The sequence below is a fragment of the Phyllostomus hastatus genome, unplaced genomic scaffold (genome assembly GCF_019186645.2).
Source record: "Phyllostomus hastatus isolate PE091 unplaced genomic scaffold, TTU_PhHast_1.1 phas_contig_150, whole genome shotgun sequence".
NCBI lineage: Eukaryota > Metazoa > Chordata > Mammalia > Chiroptera > Phyllostomidae > Phyllostomus > Phyllostomus hastatus.
The window spans coordinates 6766959-6781183 of NW_025333611.1; the positions used below are offsets into that span (position 1 = coordinate 6766959).

The 14225-nt window shown below is 49.5% G+C and overlaps 1 protein-coding gene across 2 annotated transcripts in view; it reads right to left on the minus strand.

The window, feature by feature from the left end:
- DOCK2 (dedicator of cytokinesis 2) overlaps positions 1–14225 on the minus strand; it is a 354825-nt gene that overhangs the window by 312041 nt on the left and 28559 nt on the right. For both annotated transcript variants that reach the window (XM_045820015.1, XM_045820013.1), the window contains exons 3-8: positions 12399–12439; positions 11196–11251; positions 10618–10714; positions 8449–8597; positions 4395–4530; positions 2173–2327 (exon numbers count right to left, since the gene is read on the minus strand). In XM_045820015.1, the coding sequence (XP_045675971.1) occupies positions 2173–2327; positions 4395–4530; positions 8449–8597; positions 10618–10714; positions 11196–11251; positions 12399–12439 (634 nt within the window). The remainder of the gene's footprint in view (positions 1–2172; positions 2328–4394; positions 4531–8448; positions 8598–10617; positions 10715–11195; positions 11252–12398; positions 12440–14225) is intronic.

A 14225-nucleotide genomic window follows, 5' to 3' on the forward strand; every position in this document is an offset into this window, starting at 1 on the left:
TCGGAGAGGGGGTGGGGGCCACTCCAGCTCCCCCTCACCCTCTTTTTAGACATGAGCTTTGCCACTGGCCTGATGCCTGAGCTGCTTTTATTATTTTTTTTTTCGGTCCTACAAAAATTTACCTTAAATCTCCCAAACCAGGCCTCTTCATACACCCATAGAATCTGGCCATGACTCATCCCAACACCAAAAGGTCAATCGCAGCCAAATTCTCCCCAACCTACATCCAGGCCTCACTGAAGACACCTTAGCTGGCCTGTGGCCCCTGGTACGTCGGCCCTGGTGAGGGCAGGCAGGCGTGGAGAAGGTGGGTGTCTTCTCAGGGGAAGAGCAGGGTCAGGCTGACACAGGGAGGCCTTCTGAGTTCCCCTGGGCCACTCGTGTCATGCTTCTGCTCCTCCTCCTTCGTTTTCTAAGTGTTTGGCTTCTGTTCCCCATGTCCTCCTCACCCCTCACTCTCCGAGGGCTTCCCCATGTCTCTGGCATTCCCCGAGGCATCTCTCAGGCACGCGCCATCGAGCACATCATCGGTGTGACACGGCACGGAGCAGAGCTGCCATCTCGCTGATCCACGGCCTCTCTCCCCGGAGCTGCCTCAGGCCATCCGTCACTGCGACGGGCCGGGCGCCCTCGCTCATCCGGCTGTGAGGAGCCCTCGTGCTTTCTAAGCGGTGGGGGTGGGGTCCTAGTAGTGCTCTCAGGATCTTTGTCACGGGTGCCTGGGGAGCAGCCGGCAGGACAGCGAGGAGACGGACACGCAGACCATTTCAAGGTGGGTTCTTAGGAGCAGGAACACTCGTGTGCGGCGTCCACGGAGGCCTAGCCAGGGGAATTGGGCTGGCTCTCAGGAGGGATTTAGGGTTGCTATGGAGAATAACTCTCCACCACCACAGTGCGGAGACCCTGGTGAGCACCACCGAGGATACTTGGTGTTGCTCTTTAGAGACGAGCGCCTTGGCGACAGACTGAATTGGGCACTACAGTGTCTTTGGAGCCAGATGGACCTGGGTAGACATCTCATCTCTGTCATTTATAAGAAACATGTGACTTTGGGGAAGTCACTTAAGTTCCTCGAGCCCCATGTTCTCAACAAATGGCACAGAGTAACGAGGATCACGCGAGATCAAGTGCAGCCCTGAGTTCGCACTTCTCACATGGGTAGCCCTCCGTGTCTCCCAACGGTCTCCGAGAGAGCTGTCACTTTCTAAGGCACCACCTCACTAGGCACTGCAGATGACCTCATTTACTCGTCATCACATCCGAGCCAGACAGACATCGTTTTCTGCATAAAAGACGAAGATCGGGCTCCAGCTCTAGTCTGACACGTAACCAGGATCTCTCACATACAGGCCCACGTGCTGGCCCCGAGCCCTGCCGGAGGGAATAGGCAGTGGTATTCCAGGATTCCGGAAGGATGGTCTGAGCCACAAGCAGAGGCCAGGGGGACAGCAGTGGGGGCCAGAGGTGTGCCAGAGTCTTCCCCTGGAGATTCCCAAAGGTGTTCTCCCGTCCTTGACTGAGACGCCCAGAGGTTCCCTCACTTCCTCAGTTCTCAAGAACAGTTAACTAGAACAGTCATAATCATCGCCCCTCCCCCTTGGAGCACAGGCAGCCTTTGCCAGGTCCTGTGCTTCGTGTGATTTTTTTTCATGAAGCGCTTAAAACACATGATCTTGTGAGGCTGGCATTTACACTTGGCACAGGGAAAACTCAGAGTTAAGAAACATTAATGGCCTGTCCAAGGTTGAGACAGAATAAATGGCGAGGCGAGGACGTGAACCCAGGGCCCACACCCTAGACCACTGCTCTCAAGTAGAGTAACGGAGTTTTCACTGCTCATTTCTCAATTCCCATTCTAAAAGTGGAGACCTTTATCCTATCCAATGCTGCCTCTCTGCATCTTGTTATTTCTGGTTGTTCTCCAGCAATTGAAACTATTTACAAAACCCTGCAACCATACGCCCACCCTGGGGAACAAATGGCGGAAAGTAATGCCTCCACCCCCAGAAGGAAGGTATGTCATATTCTCAGTTAGGCTCAGTGCTGCCTCGGGGCGGGAATCTCTCCACCAGCGACCACCAGCGACGACGAAAAGAAAAGGCTGCTCCGTGTTATTACGCCAATGCCAACCTCCCACAAGCAGCGGAGTCGGGCCACGCTGACCACACCCACCTTATGACGGTCTGCTTGTTGGGGTCATAGAGAGACATGAAGAGCTCGGCGTCTTCCCCAATTCTGCACACGAAGTTCCTCACGAAGACGTAGAGGCTGTGAGTCGGGGACGAGGAGATCCGGGAATACATCCCATAATCTGGCTGGTCTTTTGACTGACAGGTGGAGGGAAGGGGACAGAGAAAATTATCCCAGCACCACATGGGACGACAGAAAGATATTGAGCATCGTGTAGGTTTTTAGCTTGGAGATTTCTCTGTTACTTCCAGCTCTGCCACCGAAAGTATCTGCAATCTACACTGAGTCACATGGACTCTCTTGGCCTTGATTTTCCCATTTGGTTTCCCACCTGTCTTCCTCATAAAGTTAGTGTCATAAAAAGCAAAAACTATAAGGGGAAAAATATTGCAGAAACAAACTTCATCAAAACTAAAAACTTTTTGCTTTCGAAAAGACACACTTAAGAAATGAAAAGGCCAGGCACAAGGAAAACATGTTTGTAAAATATATGTCTGATAAAGATTTGTATCCAGAATAAATTAAAAAATTCTTACAACTCAAGAATAAGGAAACCAGCCCAATTAAAATGGGCAAAACATTTGAACAGAAACTTCACAAAGAAAGATACAAATGGTGATGGCCAGTAAGCACATAAAGAGATACTCAATATCACTAGTCATCCAGGGAACTGCAAATTAAACCATCATGAGAAGCCATTACTCAATCATTAGAATGGCCGAAGTTAAAAGATCGACAATACCAAGTGTTAGTGAGGAAGTGGAGCAGCTGGAATGCCCGTATATTGGTCATGGAAATGTAAAATTGCACAGCCCTTTTGGGAAACAGTATGGAAGTATCTTAAAAAGTTGAACATACACTTATCATGTGATCCAGCAGTCCTACTGCTAGGTATGGCCCCCAAAGAATGAAAACACATGTCGACACAAAGGTCTGTATGGAAATGTTCACAGCAGCATCAGTTTTAATAGCCCCCAACTGGAAACAGCACGCATGTCTGACAATTGGTCAGTAACGTGTACCGTGGACAACTGGTCAGTGGCATAGCAATTAGCAATGAAAAGGAAAAAAACATTAATATATACAACAACATAAACCTCAAACATATCATACGGAGTAACAGCAGTCAAACAGAAAAACCGTATCATTCCATTTACATAAAACCCTATGAAGAGGCAAAAGCATAGTCATGAAAAGCAAATTAGAAATTGCCTGGGCGTGGGGATGGGGAAGGGGACCGACTGTAAAGGAACTCAGAGAAGCTTTCAGGGTGAGGGAATCGTTCTGTATCTTGGCCATATTAATATATAGTAGTGTTTATCCAACACTGTATATTAGTAAGATTCATTAAACTGTACTTGAGAATAAGTTTATTGTGTGAAGATTATCTCTCAATAAATCTAAAAATAAGGTTGCTTTCAAATATACAGTGGTTAAAACTATTTTTAAAATTATGAATCAGATTATGTCAACTTTGAAAAGAGTGTACTCCCTTGAAATCATCTGTTGGCTCCCTACCACACTTGGAATAACACCGTCACTCTCTGCGTGACTCCTCAGGCCCCGTGAGACCTGGCTCCCGAGACCCCCTCCTCCAAATCACTGCCTGGGCTCTCAGACTGCTCATCGTGCCCCATGCATACCGGCCTTTCTCCTCCTTAAACACTCAGAGCTCAGGCCTACCTCAGGGCCTTTGCATCTGCTCTCCCCTCTGCATGAAGCACTTTGTCCCTAGAACGTCGGGGGTCTGATGCCCTCACATTATTCAAGTGTCATCTCAGATGTCACTCTTGAGAGAGGCCTTTCTTCATGGTACCCTTTGAAATAGCTCCTGATTCACCTCGATTCACATAACCCTAGTTTACTGCCTTTTAGAGACTTATCACCATCTCAAATTAATTTCTCCATTTCTTTCTTTATCTTTTTACTGCCTTTTTTCCTTTCTCCTCTCTGGACTATAAACACCCCATGAGAGCAGGAAACTTGCTGGCATTAAACTACCTGTGAAAGGGATGCAGAGTGAGCTACAGATCCGAGTACAAAAACACAGTAAAATGTGTGTGCTTATTGACCATCTCTGATCACAGGGCAGATGTCTCTTTGAATAATAGACAGTCTGGTTAATTAGCCTGTGCAAGTTTATGGTGTTATGGTGTGCTAAATGCCTGCCTCACTTGGCCAAAGCCTGCTTTCACAAAGCTCACCATTTCTTCCTTGATACGCTCTGTGATTTTATCAGTGGCTTCCTCATGTGCGTGGAACAAGCTGATGACGCTGGTGTTATCAGGATCCAAGATATTCCCATCTTCATCCCTGACGATCAGATCGAGTTCAAGGATTCTGAAAAGCGAAACAGGAGGAGAGGGTAAATCATGGAGGCTGGAGTCTTTAGGGCATTGGTGAAGTGTTTCCACCACTGGGAGGCGCTTAGGAGCAGTACTGGACTGGGGGGCGGGGGGGGGGGGCGAGGGGGTAGGTTTGCAGAGGCCTTCATCTGAAGCTGCTTTTGCCCTTGATGTTGAGATGGAGGACCCCGGCTGTCCACACACAGAAGGCAGGGGGAGGGGGGCTGATGGAGATTCTAAGAAGGTCAACAGTAGTCCTGCTTATGCACCACCCACTACTGAGTACCAGATTGAGGAAGGGCAGCAAAGACAAATGAAGGAGACAAAACGTTTTCATCTCTTATTGGAGAATCGGATTGAGAGGCACATCCAAATGCAGACAGAAGGGGGCCAAGAGTCACCCGTTGGCCCACATTTATTAGGAAATTAACTTCCAGCCAGATAGGACTCATAACGTTGCGCAGCCACGCTGTGGAATGGACCATGCTCGGGGGAATAAATGCGTTCAGCGAATGCCGAGCAGAGGCTCGCCAGATCTCGGAAAAGATGGGACATCGCTGAATCATAATTTAATGGCAAGATTTCTCCAGCTCTTTCTCCTCAAAATTTATCAAAGCAGATTCAGTTCTAAAATGGATGAATAAAACATTCTCCCAGTGCTACGGCAGTAGGAGTTGGAGGAGTCCTTTGAGGGTTCCTCCCCCACTTTGTGGGTGCCAGTCTCACCTGAAACTTGGGAGCGTCAGGAGCCAGGGGGCCAGGCAGTCAGGATTCCCGTGCCCCAGCCTCTGGAGAGGCTGCCCCAACTGGACAGCAGACCATTCATGTTGGAGAGCTAACTGTTTTGACATTTTCCCCTGCGGAGGGAGCCCCACTGTTCCCTTCTGTTCAAGAAAGTGGTGAAATGAACCCAAGATGAGGGTGGGGGAAGAAGCCCCCACGTTATGTATTTTTCTAAAAAAAGGTTTTTTAAGATGAAGAAAACAGAAATGGCTCCTTCTGTGGCTCCGCACTGCTCTCTGGACAAAATTAAATTTTTCTGCTTGGTGCTCAGACCCCCAAGGTGCTGGCCCAGCTGCCTTCCTCTCCATGTTCATGTTCATCCCTCAGCTCCTCCCACACGCTCTCTCTCTCTCACCTCTCTCTCTTCCCTGCAATTCTTCATCTAGTAATTCCTGCTTGTCTTGTTGGGTTCAGAGGTTATCACCCCATGCCCTGACTCGCACATCTAGCCTCCTTCGTGCTTCCTCCTCTTAAGAAATGCAGGACTTGCTACTCCAACGACTGCTTCTCCCTCACTAAGCCACGTAGTCCTCAGGAGGCAGCGGAATGCAGCGGTTAAGCTCTCGAACCCTGGAGCCAAGCTCCCTGCTGCAAATGCCTGTGCTCCTTGGGCAAAATGACCGCATCGCTCTGGGAGCCTCGGTTCCCTTCTTAGAGAAATGAGGGCGCTGCCGTGAGACTTAGCTGAATTAATACATGGAAAGTGCTTGAAACAGTGCCCGGCACACAGGCAGCACTCAGTAAGTTCTTATTAGTCCTCCTTGCCGGGTTCTTGTCATTGCGAAATACAAACTGAGGCTGCATTTTGTAAATGTCGTCGGGGCCACTCAGCGCACAACAAAATCGGGGGGTCTGCATGCAGGGATGGAGTGGATGGGGGAGGAAACCGGCTGGTTCTGATCGATCCTCCCAAACTCGGCTCCCCATCGGGCTCTCCTGACTCTCGCTGCCAGGCCTGTGCTTCCTGACACTCTCCCCAGAGGCCTGGGCTTCCGATGTGATGGAAGCCACCCACTGCACCCCAGGTTGGAGCTCTGAGCCCCCAAGACAGCAGGCAGGTGTTGACTTAAGGTGCCCAGGTCTCCCTCACATGCAGCTAAAGTCATCAGGGAAGGGAGGCAAGAAGCAAGGGGCCCCTTCGCTCAGGGCTCCGTCTCCCCGGACGTGTCTCACTTCCCCAAAGGGAACTGTCTGAAACCGAAAGCCCGGGCCGGCCTGGGCGATGCTGCAGCGGTGGGGCTGACTGCGGGAGGAGCTGGTTTTCCTCTTTTTCCCATCAGCATCATTCATGCACTCACGGGGTGACCATTCACTGGGCACCTACTGCGTACAGACCCTGCCCCTGGTCCACAGAGATGAGTTAGACCATCGCGTCTTAGAGGAACTCCCAGAACAGCAGGGGGACGGGCCGTAAGGAGTATTGGACGGGCCAATACTGCTCACAGTTCCCAGGGCCTGCGGGAGCCCCTACCCCAAGAAAGGCTTCCTATGAGCCGAGACCATTTATTTCATCCTTGGTCCCTCTTCTCGGGAGCCTCATGAGGAAACAACATCCGAAGGTCACAGATGCCATTACTGCAAAGCAGCACAACTCCCTCAATTCCCAAGCGCCCAGCTGTGCTGTGCTCGGATGTCCCCGCACCAATGGCAGCGGCAGCTGCATGGCGAGCTCTGCCTGTCGCTTTGGGATGATGTGCAATATAAGCAGATTCGGACATGCTCGATGGCTGCCAGCAGAGGAACCAGCGGGAGGACTGTGCCCCTGGGATGGGAAGCAGCTGCACGTTGGACTATTGACTTTCCTCTTTGTATCTTCTTCCTAGTGCATGTGACAAAGATAAAGGAGCCTGGCTGCTGAGAAGTTTTCTTCTCATGCACATTGAATAGGCTTTTTCTACTTCCTCCTCAGGGGAGTTCCAGCCCTCTGACCCACTCTGCAGTCTTCTGAACATGCCATGCTCCCCCCTCCCATTCCTACCTTCTCTTTTTCTTTTAGTCTACTTCACACCTATTTCAAAAATGCAGCCTGGAGTCACCTCCTCCAGGAAGCCTTCCTCGACTTCCTTTTCCAAGTCGAATTAAGAATATCTTGCTTCCTATGCCATCAAACTTATAACAATACATATCAATAGTTTACCCATATCTCCATCCAATTGGACTGTGGTTCCCTCAGTGGACAGGAACTTTTGTATCTGTAGCCTCAACACTTGGCAGGAAATCAGGCCCGTTATAAGTGCTCAACCAATGTTTGTTGCTGAGATGAATAAACAAAGGAGTCGGATGTTTGGAGGCCATCCAAACAGCCAGGAGGGAAGGGAAGCCTTCACAGCTCTCAAATGCTCTCCAGGTAGCACAGTGGTGAGGCCCATGGTCTCCAGAACCAGATAACGTGGATCAAAATTCTGGTTCTGCCATTTACTGGCTGTGTGACTCCAAAGAGGTCACTGAACCTCTTTAAGAGCCTCAGTTTCTTCACCTGAAAAAACTGAGGACCATAAAACTACAAGGCCCATAGAGGTGTAATAAGAATTAAATGAGACAATGCATGAAGAACCCGTAGCATCAAGCCCAGATTAAATGTTAGTTAAAACATTATTGCCACTGCTATGATTACCAGTGGGTTGTCCTGCCTCAAAAAATTGTTTCACATTCTTCTCAACTTCACAGGATCCAAACCCCAATCAATGTCTGCAAATCCCTTTTGAGGAACCGCATTGGTAACTGTGCATGAGTGAGGCATGTGGCTTGGGTAATGTAGGATGGGGAAGGGGCCTCGATTCTCACCCCGGGATTTAAGGGAGAGTTTTGTAAATGCAGGAACAAAATGACAGCTAAGCCAAAAGTGAGCCAGCATGACTGTGCTCCCCAGCCTTTCTGGAAGTAGGTTAAATAAGTGTCCTAAATCTCTCAGCTGGGTAATAGCCACTGCATAAGTGAGCCTCCTCTCTGCCTGCATGCCCCCGGGTCCCGGGGGGGTGATCACAGAGGCACGGCCGTGGTAACAGCCTTCTCCCAGATAGAGAGTGGCAAAGTCGCATCTAAAAATGAAACCAGGCTTCTTGGGAGGGCGAAAGGGGAGAAGGGAGTGGGGAGGGGAGAAAAGCATATCTCCAGAGGGAAGAGCATTTACTTGTTGCCATAGTCGATTTTGGATGTGACTTTCTGCTTCAGTTCCTTCAGCTCGTCCTTGGGCAGGGTCCCCGAGAGGAGCTGGGACCGCCACTCCATCAGGTCGTACATCATGGACTGCACCTGCAGGAAGCGCTCCTTTTTGCTGGCCTAGGAGACAGGAGACAATCCCCGGTCACCTGTGTCAAAGATGCTTGGGCACTGGTTTGGCAAACTGTGCCCAAATCGGGCAAGCATGGGGGAGGGGGCGTGGCCGTGCGTTCTTCCTGGCCCCGACCCAGCTACAAAAGAATCGGGTGGCGATCTGATCACTGACCTATCCCCAGCTCTGTCCCCTGGGCTGCAAGGGTTTCCCAAAAGCAAAGGTACTAGTGCCAATCACTTCTTGGTTAAAGAGAGGGTGATTTCTGACTCTTACCCAAAAGGATATTTGAGCAGGAATACCACGAACATCTGCTGTGGAGGGGAGCAGATTTTTGCTACCCCAAAATATGTCTCTTGAGCATGAGGATTATTTTGAGCAAAAGGCAATCAAAAGCCAACAGACTTAGGAAAAGTGCTTTCCCTCCCCCTCAACTGCCTAAATTTACACTGGACGGAGAGCCGGGACCAGGAAGAGAGCTGCTACCAGATGTACCTTTTTACCTGATAAACTTACCTGCAGAAAAGCAGGCAAACTTTGTTTCCCAAACCTCTCCTCTGCCTTCCTGTGAAGGCGCTTCCCCCCGTTTGTATTCCCAGGCCCTCACCCCTTTCCTCAGCCCAGGATGTTTCATAAGCCTCAATTACCTGGCTGTCTTTTGAGGCTCGTGTCTTTGGGTCTCCCACAGGTATGAAATTAAATTTGTTTTTTCTCTTGTAAAGCTGCCTTCTACCAATTTAATTACGAGACCAGCCAAAGAACCTAGAAGAGGAATCTTGCAGAGTTGAGCCCTTAAACCTACGTATGGAGTCTGACGCCAACTCTGGGTAGTCAGTGACTCGAACTGTAGGCCCTCCAGCTGGTATCAGAGAATCAGAAATTTGTTGCTAGAAAGAAATAGCTTGCTATATAGTTCCTGATGGAAATTATTTAAGTTTGCTAAAAAAGGAGCCAATTTAGGTGCTAAGTAAACATTACATAGATGGTGTGTAGAGAAGGCGAAAATCAAGAAGGTGATACTGGGATATTGGAAGTTCAAGGATCTCTGTACGAGGGCACAGGGCATGGTGGGCTTGCTCTCAAAGACATCTTAAGGGGAAATGCCAAGCTTCTTTCGCGGTGTGTGTGTATGCGATGGAGGTGAATAACTGGCCACCTTAGCCTCGGGTCTACTGTTTTGCCCCCCACACATTCCTAACGAGTTTTGGGGGGAAACTCGCGGAAATGGAGGCATCCATCGCCACATATTATGAAATATCCCTGTGGGAGTCCACGTTCGGGACTGTAAGAGTCAGTCTGCAACCTCGTGCATGCAACGGTGTGCATGGTGCAATGGCAGGTGTACATGGTGCAATGGCAGGTGTGCACGGTGCAACGGCAGGTGTGCACAGTGCAACGGCAGGTGTGCACGGTGCTGCACCAAATATGCAGTGAGCCTGGGCTGGCATTTTCACTCTCTACTTAATGGTTTTCTTAGCTAATTGCTTTCATTAGAACTTTAGAGACATCAAAGGAAGATTTAAAATGAGATTCCCTTCCACAAAGGGAAAACAGATGTGAAATGCGCTCTTTGTTTTGCTGGGGTCAAAGCTTCCTCACAGATCTGAGGACAACAGTCATTAGTTAATTAACAAATGAGAACCGTGTTTCTGAAGATGTTTCATAAGCAGACAGCAAGATCACCATCCCCTGAGCTTATTACAATGCAGAGCCCCAGTGACGTAAGCGTTATTTTTTAACAGCTCTCCAGGCGATTCTTAAAAATACTCAAGTTGGATCATGTTTGTGCTAGCGTAAAAAAGGGTCACACCAGACCCCCATTTATTATGACTCTGTCACTAGCTTGCTGTGTGGCCTTGAGAAAGTCAGCTAACCTCTCTGGGCACTGACCAATGTCCTCCCATACTCTGTTCTACTATGTCAGTGGAGCCACCTTGGCCTGCTCTGTTCAAGGCTCAATTCCAACTCTGAACCAAACCGAAGACTGCAAGAGGCTCCCACCCCAGGGAAGAGGGTTTTGAGTCTCACCACGTAGAGCTGTTTCCAGATGCTGCCCCATTCCCAAAGTGTGGTTGTCACTTCTTGCGCCAGAGGGATTTCTGCAGGAATGATGTTCTCGATATTTCTATTTCAGATGGAAGAGAAAATGGTGCGAAATTGAGACCCAGGTGCTAACAAGGCAAAATGCCGGAAAGGTTGCCGCATTCAGCCGCAGCTGCAGCTGCTGAGAGGGGCGTTGCTGTCCTGAGACCGAACTGCCTCCAACAGCGACACCAATTACACTATGCAAATGCCAGGGACTTGCTTTTCAATGTCCTCCTTTACTGGGGTGGGCCCTTCAAGTTCATTATTCAGGACTAATCTAATTAGTACAGTTCAAAGGCAGTTGCCAATGAGAAGTCTGATTCTCCAAACTTACTGATACCAGCACTGCATCAGATCTGAGCGTGAAACAATTTGGGCTGGGGGAGGGAAAGGGTGGACGCAAAGAAACACTGGCAGGAAAGAGAGGGACCACCTCTGCCGAGTCAGGTTTTCAAAGCAGACAGGACAGAGACGTCCCATGAGGCACTGAAGGGTGAAGTCGAGTGAAGAATAACAAATACCTTCTTTTTTCAATGGTCACTTCCTTAATATGGATAAAGGATTTAGGGAAAATGCCCTGTTGGAAAGAAGATAACATGACTTAGCATAATATACATAATGTAACGTAAAATACAACAGGATGCCATATCCCCACGGAAATAACTGACCCCAGGTCATCATGGTTTTCCCCAAAGCCACGGACTGGTGAAACTCTCAGACTGTAAAGAATGATCCCAGAGCCAGGAGAGCAGGGGCTGGGCTCTGAATCCACCCGTTTAGGCCCAGTTCCCCTCCAGCTCTCCACCAGTTGTTCGAGACCTGCGATAGCGCTACATGTCAAAGGATGCTCCAGCCCCACGGTGGACACTCCTCTTACCACGTGGGCGAGAGAGGATGCTGGAAAGACTCCCTCTAAGTGAGACAAGGCACTCTGCCCCGCGCCTCGCCTGCCCCGTTCCGGGAAAGCAGCCACCCTTCACGGTCACGACCAACAGGTGGAAGGTCAGGTCCTAAAGCGACAGTATCCCTGGTTGCATGTGAACTCGTTCGATCTGAGCCCCCTTTCTCCCTGGATGTATGGCATTGTTCTTCAGAGGGCAGAGCAGGATCTCTCCCCCCCACACGTCATGTCAGGAAGGAAGGAAGGCGCATCTAATGTTATTTGCTCTCTCCGTAAGCTTGGCTCAGTGAACAAGAAAAGTTTATCAGTCACTTGGAAATTCCTCCCTAAATTCAATGAAGAGGCACACTGGGGACGTGCAGCCGCTGCGCTCGATGCCATGAGAGGTGAGGAGGCGAGCAAAGCAGGTGCCTGCCCTGGTGGGGACAGTGGCCCAGGGCGGGGTTGGACCAGGGGGACTCTCCCAGGGCAGGGACGGGCCCTGTCCTCTCTCTGTCATGTTGGAGACGTAGGTGAGGGGATGGTGAATGCCCCAGCCACTCGGAAAGAAGGCAGAAGAAGATACATTTCAAATTAAAGCGCACAGCACCAAGGGGACTTACAGGAAGGAGGACTCAGAGGGGAGTCCTGGCATCTCAGGAGAAGAGAGCCCTGCAGGCTGGCCTTAAAGAATGAGGGGAAGAGGGGGCTGAGGCCCCGCGAGCAGCACGGTGTGGAGGTGGGGGAGCACAGGGCACAGGGGGCAGGGCGGGGGGCCAGTGTGCCGAGAAACAGCACGTGAAGATACCCAAGATGGTCCCACGTAAGAACAAATTAATCTTACCTGTAACATTTTGTGCTTTATGAGATATCCCCTATACCAGTCTGCAAAAAGAAAACAAAGAAACGGGTCTCACATCTATTTTTACCAGTGTGCTGCTGGGTTTGGGCTGTTTTGGGTTTTTTGTTTGTTTGTTTGTTTTTGCTTGTTTTTAACCAGCACAGAAACTACGGTAAACTACTTTACACCTTAGATACAGATCAAAGTCCGGAAGCCCTGGGCTTCAACAAGCTGTTGAATTGGTGGCCAACATCTCTAAAAAGCATCTAAAAATATAGAAATTTCTCATAAAAATGCAAATCTCCTTTTCAACAAAACAACAACGAAAAACCCCAGGAGGCCCAGAGGTGGCGGCCAGTGCCCCCCGCACCCCCCCATGGCCGTAGTTGGCCGGTGGAGAGGAGCAGCAGGTCCCATCGGACAGAGCAGGTGCCTCCGACTCACCAGCCTCTACCCTGCCCCTTGCTTCTTCCCATCACCTGCCGGGGCCCTGTGTCTATGTGCATTTTCAACCTCGTCCTTAAGGACATGGAAAGGCTAAGGGAGTTTGACAGACTTCCTAAAATAATACCCCAGTTCTAACAGCGGCAGACGATGTCTAAAATGTGCTTTGCAGAAGTTAATCATTACCAACAGGCAAGTTCAGGGATGGGTAAAATGACAGGAATTTTAGAAGATGCTTCTTTTTGCAGGAATATCAAAAATGATACAGCTGACACAAATCCAAATTACGCAGAGTCCTTGGACAAAACAAACCCCTCAGACTAGCAAGTATTGATGACTATAATGAGTCCACCGGCCTTTGAGATGATTCAAGCACAGCCGAGAAGTGGCATTTGTCATCTCGGTAAATAAAAAGTGTCTGTCGGGAGCCTCATTAGCAAACCCTCATTACCAGGCTGACAGATTGTAGTTGGAATACGTTCTCCGCAGGCGTATGCGCAAGCCCCAAAACAAACAACCTGAAATGCAAAGTCACCCCTCCCATCATGACACAGCTTGAGGGGTCCGGACCTGAAGACAGTTCTAAAGCAACAGGGACCCACGGTGGCTCCTGTTGTGAGAGACAGAAAGTGAGAGAAAGGAGAAAAGGAAGGAGAGAAGGGGAAACAGAAAGGACGGGGATGCAGGGTACAGTGAAAGATTCTCGGGTTTGGAATCAAGGACCATTCCGAGCATTCTTCATGTCTGAGCCTTGCGCTCTTCTCGACAACCATAGGAGACAGGAACTGTAATAGTTGTCTCGTTGTACAGAAGCATGGTCTACCCGAGGCCCAGAGAAGTTAGGTAGCTTGCCCAGGGTCACGCAGCTAGTGACAGTGTCAGGACTGGAACCTAAGCAAGCAGCCGCCATGCTGTGCTTCCTGTTTAATGGAGGAAGGAGCATGGTGGTTGCCGAAGATTTTCATCTTCCCAACAACTGAACGCCCAAAACTACAGTCCCGCTGAGCTGCTTTCCTGCTGAACACTTCCAGCGGCAAGAACCTTACCACTCCGGGAAGGCTTGCACTTTATTTTCACACTCCTAATAATTTCTCTGTAACTATTGGCAATACTTAGCCATCAACGATAGTGTTTATTCTTTCTGAGTGCTTGCTGTATGCCAGGAACTCTGGTCAAGTTTTTTGTTTTGTTTTTCAAATTATAAATTAATCTTTACAATGATGCTATGAAGCTGGTACTCTCACTGTCTCAGTTCTATAAATGAAAACAGAGGGGCACAGAGAGACCGAGCAACTTGCTCAGAGTCACACAGCTAGTGGCTGATACAACTGCGATTGAACACCAAGCATCTGACCCCCAGAAATGACACTCTGCAGCACTGCACTC